The 17,565-nt window shown below is 39.4% G+C and overlaps 1 protein-coding gene across 3 annotated transcripts in view; it reads right to left on the bottom strand.

Moving 5' to 3' along the window:
* The window catches only part of CLASP2 (cytoplasmic linker associated protein 2), a 183,254-nt gene that overhangs the window by 98,845 nt on the left and 66,844 nt on the right, over positions 1–17,565 (bottom strand). For all 3 annotated transcript variants that reach the window (XM_052637064.1, XM_052637074.1, XM_052637082.1), the window contains 3 exons: positions 8,768–8,847; positions 5,996–6,088; positions 2,362–2,507 (listed from right to left, as the gene is read on the bottom strand). In XM_052637064.1, the coding sequence (XP_052493024.1) occupies positions 2,362–2,507; positions 5,996–6,088; positions 8,768–8,847 (319 nt within the window). The remainder of the gene's footprint in view (positions 1–2,361; positions 2,508–5,995; positions 6,089–8,767; positions 8,848–17,565) is intronic.

Below are 17,565 nucleotides of genomic sequence, written 5' to 3'. Positions count from 1 at the left end.
TATTTCAGTCACAAATACTTCCTGACATCTTTGGCGTAGGATTTCAGAATTCTTGATTGAAAATAGAACTCTACCATACACTGGTTACCAGCTTCCCTGGTAAACAGACGGTAAAGAATCTGCCTGCAATGCAGGATACCCAGGTTCAGTCCCTGGGTTGGGAAGTTCCTCTGAAGAAGGAAATGGCAACCCATTCCAGTATTCTTGCCTGGGGAAAATTCCATGAACAGAGGAGCCTGGTGAGCTACAGTCCAGGGGGTCACAAGGAGTTGGATACAACTGAGCAACTAACACACATACATTGATTGCTTCCCAGGTGGCACCAGTGGTGAAGAACCTGCCAGCCAATGCAGGAGACATAAGGGACATAGGTTTGATCTCTAGGTAGGGAAAATCCTCTGGAGGAGGGCATGGCAACCCACTCTAGTATTCTTGCCTGGAGAATCCCATAAACAGAGGAGCCTGGCAGGCTATAGTCCACAGGATCACACAGAGTTAGATATGACTGAAGTGACTTAGCGTGCACAGATGCACTAGTTAGTTGGGTGACTCTGAACAAATGTGTCTTCTCTTTCCAAATTTGCAGTTAAACAACTAATCCAGCCTAATTAATTTAATATGGTTTAGTCTGACTTTGGGTAAAACACTTAGGAAAAATGCTGTAAATACATTTCTGACAAGGTGCAGAAATGGTTAATTTTATATAGTTATACCTTTTTAGAATACAGTTAGCTCCAAAATATCAGATTCGTGATTCAAAGCAGTACTCAGACCTATTTACTAGTGTTCAGTTACACATTCAGTTTTCCCTTGTGAAACTCAAATGAGAAGCAGGGAAGGCCACCTGTGCCCTGATGTTACTGTCTTCCTTTAAAGTGTGAGCCTTTGTTCTGGTGAGCAGGTGATGTCCTTTGCAAGTAGCCTCATCTTTCCCAGCTTGTTAGGAGGGGTAGCCTGAGAGTACTCAGCTTCCAGAGTAGCCTGAGCAGTACGATTCCTACACCACAGCCTTTCTGGGGTCTCAAATGCATGCCCTGGGGGTTTGACAAGGTCTCTCCAGTCTGGCTCCTCAAAACTTGAACCTGTCCCAGCCCATACAAGTTGGCTTCCAGCAGTAGGTCTTTCCTGCCCCCATGGAGTTGTACCTTTCACATGCACAGATTAGTATTCAACTAGACTCACGGATCCCCTATGCAGAATTCTATAGCTCTTTTTCTGTGTAGCTCTCTTCGCCCCAGTATTCTGCACTGAAAAGTTGAGCCACTTCAGCTTTCAGAACCTCCCATCTCTTCTCTTGTTTCTTCTTCAACTCAGTGAGACTGTTTTGCTCTGCCTGGGTTCTCCCTCCCCCTCTCTGGTTCAGAAATGTATCCAGGTCAAAACTGTGCCAATGGTACTGTTCAACTGATTTGTTTCAAGAATTACAGTCCTGCTCTGTCTGCTGTCCATTATCTGTACACAGTTGTCTTATACATTTTCTCCAGTTTTCTAATCCTATACCAGTTATTGCATCATGGCAAGAAGCGGAATTCTCATCATGAAGTATTTTTCAAGGTTACAATTTGCAGATTTTTGTTTTGTTTTGCTATCAAGAGATACTCAATTATTTCGGTATATTGACTTGTATCTAGCAACCATGCTGCATGGTCCCTTAATTATAATCTTTTATTAATTCTTGTCTTTTTCTGCATGGATAATTATATCATCTGTTAATAAGGGCAGTTTTGTTCCTTTTCTTGCAATCCTCATAGTTTTCATTTCCTGAGTTTTTTATTTTTTTCTGTTCTGACTAGGACATCTAATATGATCCGGATTATAAATACTAATAGTATGTATCTAAGTGTTCCCTTTCTCCAAAGGAAGGCTTATACAGCAATATATACAACAAATTTTTTTTTTGGTCAGGAGCAGCAGTAAAAGGAGTTCAAGTGTTCCACCATCCTTAAATTGTAGAAAAATATAAACATACTGAATAGGTTTAGACTTTGATAAGTTAATGATGGATGTTACAATTCGAGGACAATTGCTAAAATGTCAGAAAAAAAGCTTACTATCCAAATTAGCAAAGAGAACGTTACATAAGAAGAGACCTATTCATTTTTTTCTTACACTCACAGAGTCAGTGGCCAAAAATCTACCAGTAGACTTGTGACACAAAAACACATTTCAAAGTTGGTATAAAGTACTATTAAGAAAGATTTTTTTTTTTTCAAAATCACACAAATTTAATCCTTATGCATATGATTTTTGGATCACGCTTTAGGGGGGTTATCCTACTAGTGCTTTACTGAATGAGCAATTCAATCAATGAGCCTGAAATTAATTCATAAGTAATACTTATCACAAAAAGAGTATACTTACGCTACAGTAATGCAAGCTTCTCTAACCACTTGGGATCTAAGATCCTTAGCTGAAAGTTTAAGTGCTCCATCCAACAAGCGTAAATGCTGGAAAAAGCAATCATATTGTGCAGCTCCAGCAACAAGCAATGATCGAATTTTCTTTAGCTGAAATAAAGAAAGTTTTCATTACTGACATTCAAAAGTAAAGCAGTATAAAAACACAAACAACTTCCTAAACATTATTTGAACAAAATTTTTAAAGTTTTCATTAGATTTTATAACTATATTCAGACATTTTAACAGCATTAAACATAAATAAACATGTGAAGAAACAAAACAGCTTTCTGGAAAAGAACATTACAGATTTAGTTATATGTATAATAGACATGTATAATGTTTGAGTATATAAATAAGTCTTTAAGTTTTAAGGGAGTCTATTTAAAATTGTGACAAAAGACACACTCAGGTGACATGAAGTTAAAAGTTTACCTAAATAATACCCATGATTATGTAGAATCTCATATTAATTTCAGAAAAGGCAATGGCAACCCACTCCCGTTCTCTTGCCTGGAAGATCCCATGGAGGGAGGAGCCTGGTGGGCTGCAATCCATGGAGTAGCTACAAGTCGGACACAGCTAAGCGACTTCACTTTCATGCATTGGAGAAGGAAATGCAACCCACTCCAGTGTCCCTGACTGGAGAATCCCAGGGATGGGGGAGCCTGGTAGGCTGCCATCTATGGGGTCACAGAGTCGAACACAACTGAAGTGACTTAGCAACAGCAGCAAATTAATTTCTGAGCTTTTCTAAATTATTTTTTTTAATTTAAATTTGTTCATTTTAATTGGAGGCTAATTACTTTACAATATTGTATTGGTTTTGCCATACATCAACATGAATCCGCCAAAGGTGTACGTGTGTTCCCCACCCTGAACCCCCCTCCCACCTCCCTCCCCGTACCATCCCTCTGGGTCATCCCAGTGCACCAGCCCCAAGCATCCTGTATCCTGCATCGAACCTGGACTGGCGATTCGTTTCTTATATGATATTATACATGTTTCAATGCCATTCTCCCGATATCTTTAAAAGTTAAAAAAGATGAACTAAAGATGGAAAGTATAAAAATAAAATATTGTGAATATTAAAAAAAATAGTTGAAAAAATATTATATAGCCTTAAGTATACATAAGGAAGGGAAACTATCATAAGCAGAAATCAGGAGGCATCTAAATGAGATTAACTAAAAAAAATCACCATATGATAGGAAAAAATTATCTGCAACACAACAGTACAATGCACAAGGAATGGCAATAAAGTAAAAAAGAGACAACCAAATATTTCATTGGCTAAAATAAATACAAGGAAATGAGCTCAACCTTACTAGCGATAAGCAAATGCAAATTACAACAAAGACACACCATTTTCCTTCATTAGCTGGGCAAAAGTTAAGACTCAGTAATACCCAGTACCAGACAGAAAACAGATATTCTTACTGTTAAGTAGATCATGAATGACTAATATCTTTGTTCGAAATATTTTGGCAACATCTACTGAAATAAAACTGTATCTATTCTTTACCCATCAACCTCATTTATAAAAATTTAAGCTACAAAAATAAAAATACCACTGTTATAAATACATGCAAAGATGTTTATTGCAATATTGTTGATACAGCACGAAACAGAACAAGTCCATCTTACTTTCTAGAAACATACAGCCCACCAAAACTGAATGAAGAATTAACAGGTAATCTGAACAATCTGATCACTGATCATGAAAAATTTACAGAATCTGCAATTTAAAAAAGCTCCCTGCAAATGGAAGTCCATGACAAGATGGTTCACTGAGGAATTCTATCAAACATACAAAAAAGAACTTATACCAAACCTTCTCAAACTCTTTCAAAAAGAGGGACTTCCCTAGTGGAATGGCTGAGATGCTGCACTCCCAATGCAGAGGGCCTGAGTTCAATCCCTGGTCAGGCAACTAGATCCCACATGTCACAGCTAGAAGAGTCCACATGTCACAGCTAGAAGAGTCCCCATGTCACAGCTAAGACTTGGTGCAGTCAAATAAATAAATAAAACGAAAAGAAAAATTCTTCCAAAGACTAAAGTAGAGGGAACCTTCCCAAAGTAATTTTATGAAGCCACCATCACCCTACTATCAAAACCAAAGATGCTACCAAAAAGCAAAAGTACAGGGCAATATCTTTGATGAATACAAATGAAAAAATCCTCAATAAAATATTAGCTAACAATCCAATCACATATAAAAAGGGTCATACACCTTGATCAAGCTGGATTCATCCCAGGGTCACAAGGATGGTTCAACATCTGCAAATCAAGCAATGCGACAGAGCACATCAACAAAAGAAATCACAGGATCATCTCAACAGATGCAGAAAAAACATCTGACAAAATTCAACAACCATTTATGATAAAGACTCTTACCAAAGTGGGTATAAAAGAAACATATCTCAACATATCTCAATAAAAGCTATTTTTGAAAAACTCACAGCCAATGGTTTATGACAAACCCAAACTCAACAATCAATGGTAAAAAGCAGGAAACACTGCCATTAAAATCTGAAACAAGACAAGGATGCCCACTCTACCACTTCTGTTCAACACAGTATTTATTAGAACTCTTAGTAACAGGAATCAGACAAGATAAAGAAATAAAAGGTATCCAAATTGGAAGGGAAGAGGTAAAATTGCCATCACATGCAAGTAGCATGATTTTATAGAAAACCCTAGAGATGCCACACTAAAACAATTACAACTACTAAATGGATTCAGCAAAGCAGCAGGATACAAGATCTGTTGCATACAGAAACCTGTTGCCTTTCTTTATACTAACAATGAATTATCAGAAAGTAAAAAAAAAAACTTTAAAAATCACATCCATGGTGGCTCAGACAGGAAAGGATCTGCCTGTGTTTGATCCCTGGGTCGGGAAGATCCCCTGGAGAAGGCAATGGCAACCAACTCCAGTACTCGTGCCAGAAGAATTCCATGGGCAGAGGAGCCTGGCAGGCTACAGTCCATGGGGTTACAAAGAACTGGATACAACTGAGGGACTAACACTTTCATTACATATGTGCATTACATACACACACACCTAGGAATAAACCTGACCAAGCTGGTAAAAGACATTCAGTGGGAAACATAATACACTGATAAAGGAAACCGCAGACGAACCAAAGAAATGAAAAGCTATCCCGTGCCCTTGCACTGGAAGAATGAACACTGTTAAATGGCCATACTGTGAAAGCAATCTACAGATTTAATGCCATCCCTAGGAATCCCTAGATTCCTACCATAAGTGCCCAGGAATTCCCTTTACTCCACAACTATGTAACCCAAAGGAAAGCCACGGCACTGGGCCATCAGTGAAGCTCAACAAGTAACACAGGTGGAGACACTAACAAATGGATGAGAAAGACTCTTCCCAAACAGCGAAATAGAAAAAAATGCACCCTGAGAAAGGCCTATTATCTCAATTTGTTTTCCAGAGTGAAATACTACTTATCAGACTCTATTTCCCAAGCAAATACCAGACAGTACTACTACTAAATTTCCAAGTTTTTGAAAAAGAACACTGAGGGGAAAAATAGAGAGAGAAGAAAATAAAAAAATTGAACACTTACTGCATTGGCACGCTGATCCCAGTCATGTTTGTCATCTGACAAAATTTCCCTGATTTTATTTAACGTTTCTTCAAGTTCTCGACTAGAATAGATCTTAAAGAAAAGATGCAAAATGATAACATTACTATTTCTTGCCACAACAAAATGATGCCTTGATGTTTAAAATAATCATTTAAGTAACAGTATTTTTCCCATTTTGGCACCATTTTTAAAATGAAGAATGGAAATACATTACAAACAATAATAAAATAAAATGCTTTATCTTCCTTACCAGTTACATAGGTAAGGGTATTTTCTCCACTCATAAGTAACTTCAAATATACTCTTAAAACGCTTTGTCATTTAAAAACAAAATACAAATATCCTACAGATTAGTAAAAATAGGAATGATTCCTCAAAATGACTTCAGGCATATAACAAATCTATTGCATTCATAGAGAGTGAAAAAGTTAGCTTAAAGCTTAACATTCAGAAAACTAAGATCACAGCATCCAGTCCTATCACTTCATGGCAAACAGATGGGGAAATAGTAGAAACAGTGGTTGACTTTATTTTTCTGGGCCCCCAAATCACTGCAGATGGTGACTGCAGCCATGAAATTAAAAGACGCTTACTCCTTGGAAGAAAAGTTATGACCAACCTAGACAGCATATTTAAAAAGCAGAGACATTACTTTGCCAACAAAGGTCCGTCTAGTCAAGGCTATGGTTTATCCAGTAGTCATGTATGGATGTGAGAGTTGGACTATTAAGAAAGCTGAGCACCAGAGAATTGAGGCTTTTGAACTGTGGTCTAAGAGAAGACTCTTGAGAGTCCCTTGGACTGCAAGGAGATCCAACCAGTCAATCCTAAAGGAAATCAGTCCTGAATATTCACTGGAAGGACTGATGCAGAAGCTGAAACTCCAATACTTTGGTCACCTGATGTGAACAACTGACTCACTGGAAAAGACTCTGATGCTGGGAAAGATTGAAGGCAGGAAGAGAAGGGGACAAAAGAGGATGAAATGGTTGGATGGCTCACCAACTCAACGGACGTGAGCTTGAGTAAACTCCAGGAGTTGGTGATGGACAGGGAAGCCTGGCGTGCTGCAGTGCATGGGGTCACAAAGAGTCGGACATGACTAAGCAACTGAGCTGAACTGAATACCTCCTCCACCCCTGTCCATGCTAGACAGCAGCCAGGAGAAATGTTCACTTTTTTTCCCTCTAGAACTAACTGCCAAACACCTTTCACTCACTTAACAAGTGTTCACATAACAAAGATGCAATATTCTAGGCATAAAGGACACTATGGTTAGCAAAAAATAAGCATGGTTTTTGCCTCAGCAGCATATAATCTAGTCAAGAGGGAAAAGAATTAATCAAATGATATAAAATATGAAATTACAAACAGAAAGTACCACCAAGGAGAATTAACACTGTCATGAAAGTGAACATGTAAGAGGGAAGTGAACTAGTGAGGAAAGTGAAACATGAACTGAGGCAGATATCATCAGACAAAACAGAGATCAGTGAACAGCACGTGCAAGGCCCTGAAAGAAGGCCAAGTACAGTAGTAAAAAGCGCAAAGGAAACCAGGCAAGGAGCCAGGGACCCAGGCCCGAGTCAGTCAGCACACAGGATTTCTCTACCTCACAGTCAAGGTTCAGAGGTGGGCATGTGACCCAAATCAGTTCGATTAGAATGAAATACAAGTTGTACATGGTCAACGAGGAAAAGAGACAGACTGTAGTGAGGGTCTGAGGCTCGAACAGCTGCAGCCATATTGCTGACCACATGGGAAGACAACGTAGAAGGATCCAGAAATAAGACCTAACAAAGAACAGGGTTCTGGATACCATTTGAGTGGTATACATGAATACCTCAAAATGGCCCTGTTTATGTTTTTCAGTTTTATCAGCCATTAAATTCCCCCTTTTATAATTAAAACAAAACAAAAACTTGCCAGAAACAAGAGTACGAAGGGGAGCAAGGCATGAGACAAGGCAGAAGAGGTCAGAGGGGGACCAGGTAACATTCAGTTAGAGAAGGACCACTGGAGTGTCTAAGCCTTTCTCCCTCCTGCTTTCCCTGCTAAGTTAGGGATCAGCAGGAATAACTTCTAGGTGTCTGACTCTTGTACCTGTATAAGTAATGGTTTCCACACGAAACACTGAAAGAGTACATTGAAAGGAGAAGATCACGAATCCAGCTGTGCACAGGTTGAACCTGAGATGCCTCAGAGATGCCAAAGAAACAAGAGGTGGAAAAATTACTTTCACAATAAAGAGACGTCTGGCTTAGAGATAAAAACCTAAGCATTATCTATGTGAAGGCAGGAACTAAAGCCATAGATTTGAAGGAAGTGACTTAGTAAGAAAATGGAGAGTAAGAAGAGAGGCCTAAAACTAAACCCTTAAGAAATCTCAAATATTCAACAGTCAAATAAAGAAGGATGCAGCTATAAAGGAGAAATAGATGAAGCAGACAAAAAGATAGGGGGGAAAAATGAAAGAACACTGTTCACAAGCACCTTTAAAAAAAAACAGTGGATATACTGAGACACTATAATGTAATATGACTCAACAATATGGATTTAATTATATCTCAGCCTCACTGAAAAATCACTTGAACATCCAACTGTACCAATAAATAGTAATTTGATAATAATAAGTCAAGTATTTTATTTATGCAGTCAACTCAGGAAAAAAAGGATTTGAAAAAAGGGACAAAAACAAGTGATTATAACAGGGAATATGCATGGGGAATGCCACATTACTGGTACCCTTACCTGAACAGAAGGGACATCTGTAAAAGCTTTTATAAAATCATCCTCATCAACTGCTCCAGCACCTCCTTCCTTAGAAGCACCTGATAATTAAACAGAAAAAAAAAATTTTTTTTAAGTTTACCCTTAAGCATTTTAGCACCATAATGCCATGAAAAAATTAACTCTTTTGATGTGAAAAAGGCATAATTTTGAGACATTCCATTTTACAAGAAGACATTGAAAACTCAACTTCTAAGAAAAGAGAAGGTACTTAGCAGTAGTTGATTAACTCTCTATAAGATACTAGACAAGGCTGGTAATAGAATCCAAACTATACAAACCCTCTCACCCTTCATTCAATGAAGCAGCAAGGACGCAAGAAATACAGGTAAAAGGATAAACATTAAAAAGAGGAACAGTTTAAGCAACAATGTCACTATTGATGGCAAGTAAGTGAGACAGAGGATCCATGTGTGCTGCAGGGGCCAGGGAAGCAGATGTGGAAAAAATAAGGGTCTTCAAATCAACTGCAAACATACATAGAGCTCTCTTATTGTACATGCACAATCAAAGAGTAAATGCAATAGGCAGTACTTACTTAAAAGCCTCTAATTAACCCAAAAAGAAATGCAGAAAGGCAAAATGGTTGTCTGAGGAGGCCTTACAAATAGCTGAGAAAAGAAGAGACGCTAAAGGCAAAGAAATACCCACTAGAATGCAGAGTTCCAAAGAACAACAAGGAAAGGTAAGAAAGTCTTCCTCGCTGATCAATGATCAATACAAAGAAATAGAGGAAAACAACAGAATGAGAAAGAAAATCAGAGATACCAACGGAACATTTCAGGCAAACGTGGACACAATAAGGGACAGAAATGGTATGGACCTAACAGAAGCAGAGATACTAAGAAGAGGTGGCAAAAACACACAGAAGAATTGTGAAAAAAGAGATGTTAAAGACCCAGGTAACCACAAAGGTGTGATCACTCACCCAGAGTCAGACATCCTGGAATGTGAAGTCAAGTGGGCCTTAGGAAGTATCAGTAAGAACAAAGCTAGTGGGGTGATGGAATTCCAGCTGAGCTATTTCAAATCCAAAAAAGATGATGCTGTTACAGTGTTGTACTCAATATGCCAGCAAATTTGGAAAACTCAGCAGTGGCCACAGGACTGGAAAAGGTCAGTTTTCATTCCAATCCCAAAGAAAGGTAATGCCAAAGAACGCTCAAACTACTGCACACTTGCACTCATCTCAGACGCTAGCAAAGTAATGCTCAAAATTCTCCAAGCCAGGCTTCAACAGTACGTGAACCGTGAACTTGCAGATGTTCAGGCTGGATTTAGAAAAGGCAGAGGAATCGGAGATCAGATTGCCAACATCCGCTGGATCACAGAAAAAGCAATAGAGTTCCAGAAAAACATCTACTTCTGCTTTGTTCACTAGGCCAAAGCCTCTGACGTTGTGGATCACAACAAACTGTGGAAAATTCTTCAAAAGATGGGAATACCAGACCATGTTACCTGCCTCCTGAAAATCTGTATGCAGGTCAAGAATCAACAGTTACAACTGGACATGGAACAACAGACTGGTTCCAAATTGGGAAAGGAGTATGTCAAGGCTGTATATTGTCACCCTGCCTTTTTAACTTCTATGCAGAGTACATCATGAGAAACGCTGGGCTGGAAGAAGCACAAGCTGGAATCAAGATTGCTGGGGGGAAATATCAATAATCTCAGATATGCAGATGACACCACCCTTACGGCAGAAAGCCAAGAAGAACTAAAGAGCCTCTTGATGAAAGTGAAAGAGGAGAGTGAAAAAGTTGGCTTAAAACCCAACATTCAGAAAACTAAGATCATGGCATCCGGTCTCATCACTCCATGGCAAATATACTGGGAAACAATGGAAACAGTGACACACTTTATTTTGGGGGGCTCCCAAATCACTGCAGATGGTGACTGCAGCCATGAAATTAAAAGACACTTACTCCGTGAAGAAAAGGTATGACCAACCTAGATAGCATATTAAAAAGCAGAGACATTACTTTGACAACAACGGTCCGTCCAGTCAAAGCTATGGTTTTTTCAGTAGTCATGTATGGATGTGAGAGTTGGACCATACAGAAAGCTGAGTGCCAAAGAATTGATGCTTTTGAACTGCGGTGTTGGAGAAGATTCTAGACAGTCCCTTGGACTGCAAGGAGATTCAACCAGTCCATCCTAAAGGAGATCAGTCCTGAATATTCATTGGAAGGCCTGATGCTGAAGCTGAAACTCCAATACTTTGGCCACCTGATGTGAAGAGCTGACTCACTGGAAAAGACCCTGATGCTGGGAAAGATTGAAGGGAGGAGGACAAGGGGACAACACAGGATGAGATGGTTGGATGGCATCACTGACTCAATAGACGTGAGTTTAAACAAGCTCCAAGAGTTGGTGATGGACAGGGAAGCCTGGAGGGCTGCAGTCCATGAGGTCGCAAAGAGTCAGACACGACTGAGCAACTTAATGACTGAACTGAACTGAAATGAGCTATTGTCTTATAGTTCTTTTATATTCTGTGATACTGGGCCTAGAATCAGGCAAAACACTTTTTTCTGCTAACTCTAATGGTCTAGAATGGTTTGTTGTTATTGTCAATGCAGGTGCTGAAAGACCAGAAGCAGAAGGGAGAAGGAATCTGCTCCTTCCTAAGTGTTTCCTGTTCTTGTCAGTAAAACCCTAGCAACCCTGGTGTGACATTTCAGTAGGAGTTACAGAATGCAATCTGTCTAACATTCACTGAACCAGTTCATCATGCCTCTCAGAGACACAGGATGGCTACACTTGCCCCTCAGCGGTCTGACTCACAGCTCTGCAGGGCCTCTGCTCCAAGCCTCTACAGCTTAATCATTTTTACCTCCTCATTTTATTCTTCCAGCTTCACGGGTAGGAGCTACTTACTGTGATTAGCTACCTCCATGATACTTAAGTGTTTTCTTTTTGCATCCTTAATTCATCAATATTCATTTAACAAATTATATTAAATTCTCTCTGCAAAAATCACGTGTGGATTCTGTCTTCTGACTGAACCCTGGCTGGTAACTCTACTTATTATTTATTTCTTCATGGTAAAAACACATGAAATGACTTTCAAATACGTAAAGTATATATTCCAATGGAAAATTATTTAAAAATCTCTCTGATTAAAAAATTAAATAGAAAATATCTTTCCGATGAAGTTTATCATCTACCAAAGGAAATATTAGTATTTCAAAACTCCATTTTAAAAAATAATATAATTCAAATTAAAAAAACCACTCAGGATTTCCAAAGGTATGTAAAAAGTGCCTTATCTTAAAAAAAAACTCTGAAGGTTTTTATGAGTTTTAACAGCAACAAGAGATGGACCACAGAACAGGATAACATAAAGTTTAAGGCAATATAAATCTGCAAATTAAAAGTAATGACAACTGAATAAAAGAGAAATAAATGCATGCTTACCATTGGAAATTCAATTACAAGAGGAAATAAACTATGCAATTTCCTAGATATTAAAAAGTTCAAGAAAATAAAACTCTCAATGCATGCCCATAATTAGTATAATTAACTGATCACCTGAAAATAACAACAGCAAAGAAACAAAAAGTATGATACCAACCATGTTATTTTAATATCTTACAACATGTATTCATTTACAAATCTCTTAATATGGCAGGGTTTATTGTTTCTGACAATGGATCCCTTGACAGTAATACACAGACATGAACTTTTACAATTTCTTCTCAAAAATTTTTTTTGGCCATGCCAAAAGGCATGATAGATCTTACTTTCCCAAACAGAAACTGAACCCATGTCCTCTGCAGTGGAAGCACAGAGCTCTAACCAAAGGACTGCCAGGGAATTCCCCACCAATCTATCACAGTTGTCTGTCTAAGTCACTGGACAGAAATGTCTTTAGGGACTTGTCCTTGTCCAGTGATGGATATTCAAGATGGTGGAGTAGAAGGATGTGTAGAGTAAAAGGCAAGTTAACCTTGGAGTACAAAATGAAGCAGGGCAAGGTCTAACAGAGTTTAGCCAAGAGAATGAGCTGGTTATAGGAAACACCCTCTTCCAACAACACAAGAGATGACTCTACACATGGACATCACCAGATGGTTAATACCGAAATCAGATTAATTATATTCTTTGCAGCCAAAGATGGAGAAGCTCTATACAGTCAGCAAAACCAAGACTGAGAACTGACTGCGGCTCAGATCATGAACTCTTTATTACCAAATTCAGACTTAAGTTCAAGAAAGTAGGGAAAACCACTAGGCCATTCAGGTATGATCTAAATCAAATCCCTTACAATTATACAGTGGAAGTGAGAAATAGATTCAAGGGATTAGATCTGACAGAGTGCCTGAAGAACTATGGATGGAGGGTTCCTAACACTGTACAGGAGTCAGTGATCAAAACCAACCCCAAGAAAAAGAAATGCAAAAAGGCAAAATGGTTGTCTGAGGAGGCCTTACAAATACCTTAGAAAAGAGAAGCTAAAGGCAAAGGAGAAAAGGAAAGATACATCCATCGGAATGCAGAGTTCCAAAGAATAGCAAGGGGAGAGAGGAAAGTCTTCCTCAGTGATCAATGCAAAGAAATAGAGGAAAACAATAGAATGGGAAAGACTAGAGATCTCTTCAAGAAAATCAGAGATACCAAGGGAACATTTCATGCAAAAATGGACAAAATAAAGGACAGAAATGGTATGGATCAAACAGAAGCAGAAGATATTAAGAAGAGGTGGCAAGCATACACAAAGGAACTATACAAAAAAGATTTTAATGACATGAATAACCAAGATGGTGTAATAAGTCATATATAGCCAGACATTCTGGAGTATAAAGTCAAGTAGGCCTTGACAACGACCAAAGCTAGTGGATGCTATAGCTGAGCTACTTGAAATCCTAAAAGACTCTACTGTTAAAGTGTTGTACTCAGTATGCCAGCAAATTTAGAAAACTCAGCAGTGGCCACAGGACTGGAAAAGATGTTTTCATGCCAATTCCAAAGAAGGGCAACGCCAAACAATGTTGAAACTACCGTTCAATTGCACTCATTTCACATGCTAGCAAGGTAAGGCTCAAAATCCTTCAAGCTAGGCTTCAACAGCATGTGAACCGAGAACTTCCAGATGTCCAAATTGGATTTAGGAAAGGCAGAAGAACCAGCGTTCAAATTGCCAACATCCACTGGATCATAGAAAAAGCAAGAGAATGCCAGAAAAACATCTACTTCTGCTTCCTTGACTATGCTAGATGGTGTGGATCACAACAAACTGTGAAAAACTCAAGAGATGGGAATACCAGACCACCTGACCTGCCTTCTGAGAAATCTGTATGCAGGTCAAGAAGCAAAGTTAGAACTTGACATGGAAAAACAGACTGGTTCCAAACTGGGAATGGAATATGTCAAGGCTGTATATTGTAACCCTGCTCATTTAACTTTTATGCAGAGTACATCATGCAAAATGCCAGGCTGGATGAATCACAAGCTGGAATCAAGATTGCTGGGAGAAATATCAATAACCTCAGATATGCAGATGATACCACCTTAATGGCAGAAAGTGAAGAGGAACTAAAGAGCCTCTTGATGAAGGTGAAAGAGGAGAGTGAAAAAGCTGGCTTAAAAGTCAACATTCAAAAAATGAAGATTATGGCATCTAGTCCCATCACTTCATGGCAAATAGATGGGGAAACAATGGAAACAGTGACAGACTTTATTTTCTTGGGCTCCAAAATCACTGCAGACAGTGATTGCAGCCATGAAATTAAAAGATGTTTGCTCCTTGGAAGGAAAGCTATGACAAACCTAGACAGTGTATTAAAAAGCAGACATTAGTTTGCAGACAAAGGTCCATCTAGTCAAAGCTATCATTTTTCCAGTAGTCATGTACGGATGTGAAAGTTGGACCATAAAGAAGGCTGAGCACTCTAGAATTGATGCTTTTGAACTGTGGTGTTGGAGAAGACTCTTGAGAATCACCTGGAGTGCAAGGAGATCAAACCAGTCAATCCTAAAGGAAATCAACCCTGAATATTCATTGGAAGGACTGACACTGAAGCTAAAGCTCCGATACTTCGGCCACCTGATGCAAACAGCCAACTCATTAGAAACGACCCTGATGCTGGGAAAGACTGAAGGCAGGAAGAGAAGAGGACGACAGAGGACGAGATGGTTTGATGGCATCACCAACTCAATGGACATGAGTTTCAGCAAGCTCCAGGAGATGGTGAAGGACAGAGAAGCCTGCTGTGCTGCAGCCGTGGGATTGCAGAGAGTCACAACTGAGCAACTGAATAACAACCTTATCCAGTAGTTCCTAAATATTCAACACAGTTTTCATAACAACTTTCTTTCCACAATTATTAATATATTTTGTTCCTTTATATGTTAATACCATTTCTTGCAAAATACTTTGTTACAATATTAAGAGCAACTGAGCAACCAGTAGGGCAGTCTGAGAACCAATATCTGACTCCTGGAAAGTATACATCCCAACTGGTACAGGAGACCTGCACAGAAACACCACAGCAGAGCCAGTTATCCTCAGTGTGCTCAAGAATGGAAAGCAGAAAGTTCTACAGACAAATGGAGATGTGAAGGGGGAGCTCAGTATGAAGAGTCATTACACTATATATGCAATTTACTCAAGTGTCATATGTACAACAGAATGCTAATGCCCACACATCAGCCTGCCGGCCACAACAACTCCAAAGGCCTCAAGGGAATGCAGAGAATCTGACTAAACCCCGATAAGGCCAGTGCCAATGACTAAAGACATACATAGGAAAGTCTAAGTTTGAAAGTCACAATTTATTCCAATCATAATGTCTTGATTATGCAGTAAATTCTGTCTTATATAGAGTAGGGTCAAATAAGCTAGTGGAGAATAGAGGGGGGAGGCAGAAATTAAATGGCTTTTAGAAGTCCTACAGAAGAGGGAATTCCCTGGTGGTCCGGTAGCTAAGTCTCTGTGCTCCCAATGCAGGGAGCCCAGGTTCGATCCCTGGTCAGGGAACTAGATCCCACATGCTGTAAGGAAGAGTTCACATGCTACAGCCAGAAGATCCCATGAGCCGCAATTAAGACCCGGTGCAGCCAAATACATAAATTTTAAAAAAGAAGTCCTACAGAGATACAGAGACAAATCAGCCTTAGGACTATCTCAGATATGACAGGCCTCTAAACCTGGACACGAATATTACCAAATTTGGTAAGGACTTACATAGTTTGAATACTTGACCCTAATGTACCTTACTTACTTCTGAGAATCGCTGTGGTTAAGCAGAAGTGCTGCTCACAGTGTGAAGACAGAGGCCATGCTGAGTTCTGCATTCTAACCTTTCTTACAACTCACATGTCTTATAAACCTAGTTTGCCTAATGTTTTTCCTCACCTTCAATTTGAGTGTTTGGCCTACAAAGTGTTATAGGAAAAGGATCTCTGCATAGGAAATAAACTGTTGAATCAATTGTTTCATTTCACATTCAACATTCCATCTTCTGATACAACTTTAAAAAGTTCACCTAAACATACTACAAAATCCCTTTAGCACCAGCAAGGAAATAACTACACAGAAGAAAGTGAAAAAGAGTAATGGGCTTTCATGTCAAATATTACTGCAAGAAAAGGAGAACGGGCATGCACACCAAGGAGATGTATTTAGACAAATTAAGCTTGAAAGCAGGAGCACAGGTAAAGGTTGGGCTGAAGGGACAAGCAAAGCTGGCTTCCAAACTGCCTGAAGCTCTTTCAAATGTAACTGGGTTAACAATGACACCAGAGGATGTTAATGACCTGAAACAGAACAGAAGAGCTCTGCCCAGCTGTCTGGTGGTGGTGATGGTGGTTTAGTCGTTCAGTCGTGTCCGACTCTTGTGACCCCATGGACTGTAGCCCGCCAGGCTCCTCTGTCCATGGGATTCTCCAGGCAAGAATACTGGAGTAGGGTGCCATTGCCTTCTCCAGGAGATATTCCCGACCTGGGAATTGAACCCAGGTCTCCTGCATTGTAGGCAGATTCTTTACCAACTGTGTGAAGCCCACACAGTTGCCTAACCACTTTAAAACAGAGGTCAGTAATTTTTTTCTGTAAAGGACTAGAGAGTAAATATTTTAGACTCTGGGGGCCATGTGGTTTCTGTTGCAATTTCTCAACTCTGCCATTATAGCCTAAGAGCAGCCACAGACAATATGTAAATAGTGAACAAGGCTGTATTCCAATAACGTTCTACTTGCGGACTACTGCAATTTGAATTTGATATAGTTTTCACATGTTATACAATATTCTTCTTCTTCTGAATATTACTAGTCATTTAAAGATGTAGAAAACATTCTTAGCTCATGGGTGAAATAAAGACAGACAGTTGGCTGGACTTGGCCTGTGTACTATAGTTTGCTGATCCCTGCTCCAGAATCTACTCTAAGCTGGTAATCACTTGCACTGGGAGGCACAGGGAGGGGAAGGCCGACTGGGGGTACTGTCATTCAGGAGATAGCACGGCTTCTCGTGTGCCAGACTGGCTAGAGCAGGCACTCTCAGAAATCCTCAAATACTACTTCCAGAGGTTCAAGTATAAAGAGAAAACTCCATTCTTGCCAGTCCTTAACTACTAAGGATACAAAGGTGAATGAAGCCAAGGGTAAAGTAGTATGTTTTAGATACAGGAGCAAGGAGAGCAAAGTCTCAGAGGTGGAAAGAGGCAGGTTCCTCCCACGCTACAATGAAGCGACTGGCACTGAAGACAAAGATAAATGCAGGAAAAACAACATGGAAGGAAGTATGGCATGAACCT

Source organism: Budorcas taxicolor, chromosome 1 (assembly GCF_023091745.1).
Source record: "Budorcas taxicolor isolate Tak-1 chromosome 1, Takin1.1, whole genome shotgun sequence".
Taxonomy (NCBI): domain Eukaryota; kingdom Metazoa; phylum Chordata; class Mammalia; order Artiodactyla; family Bovidae; genus Budorcas; species Budorcas taxicolor.
This window is presented reverse-complemented; position numbering and strand designations above follow the sequence as displayed.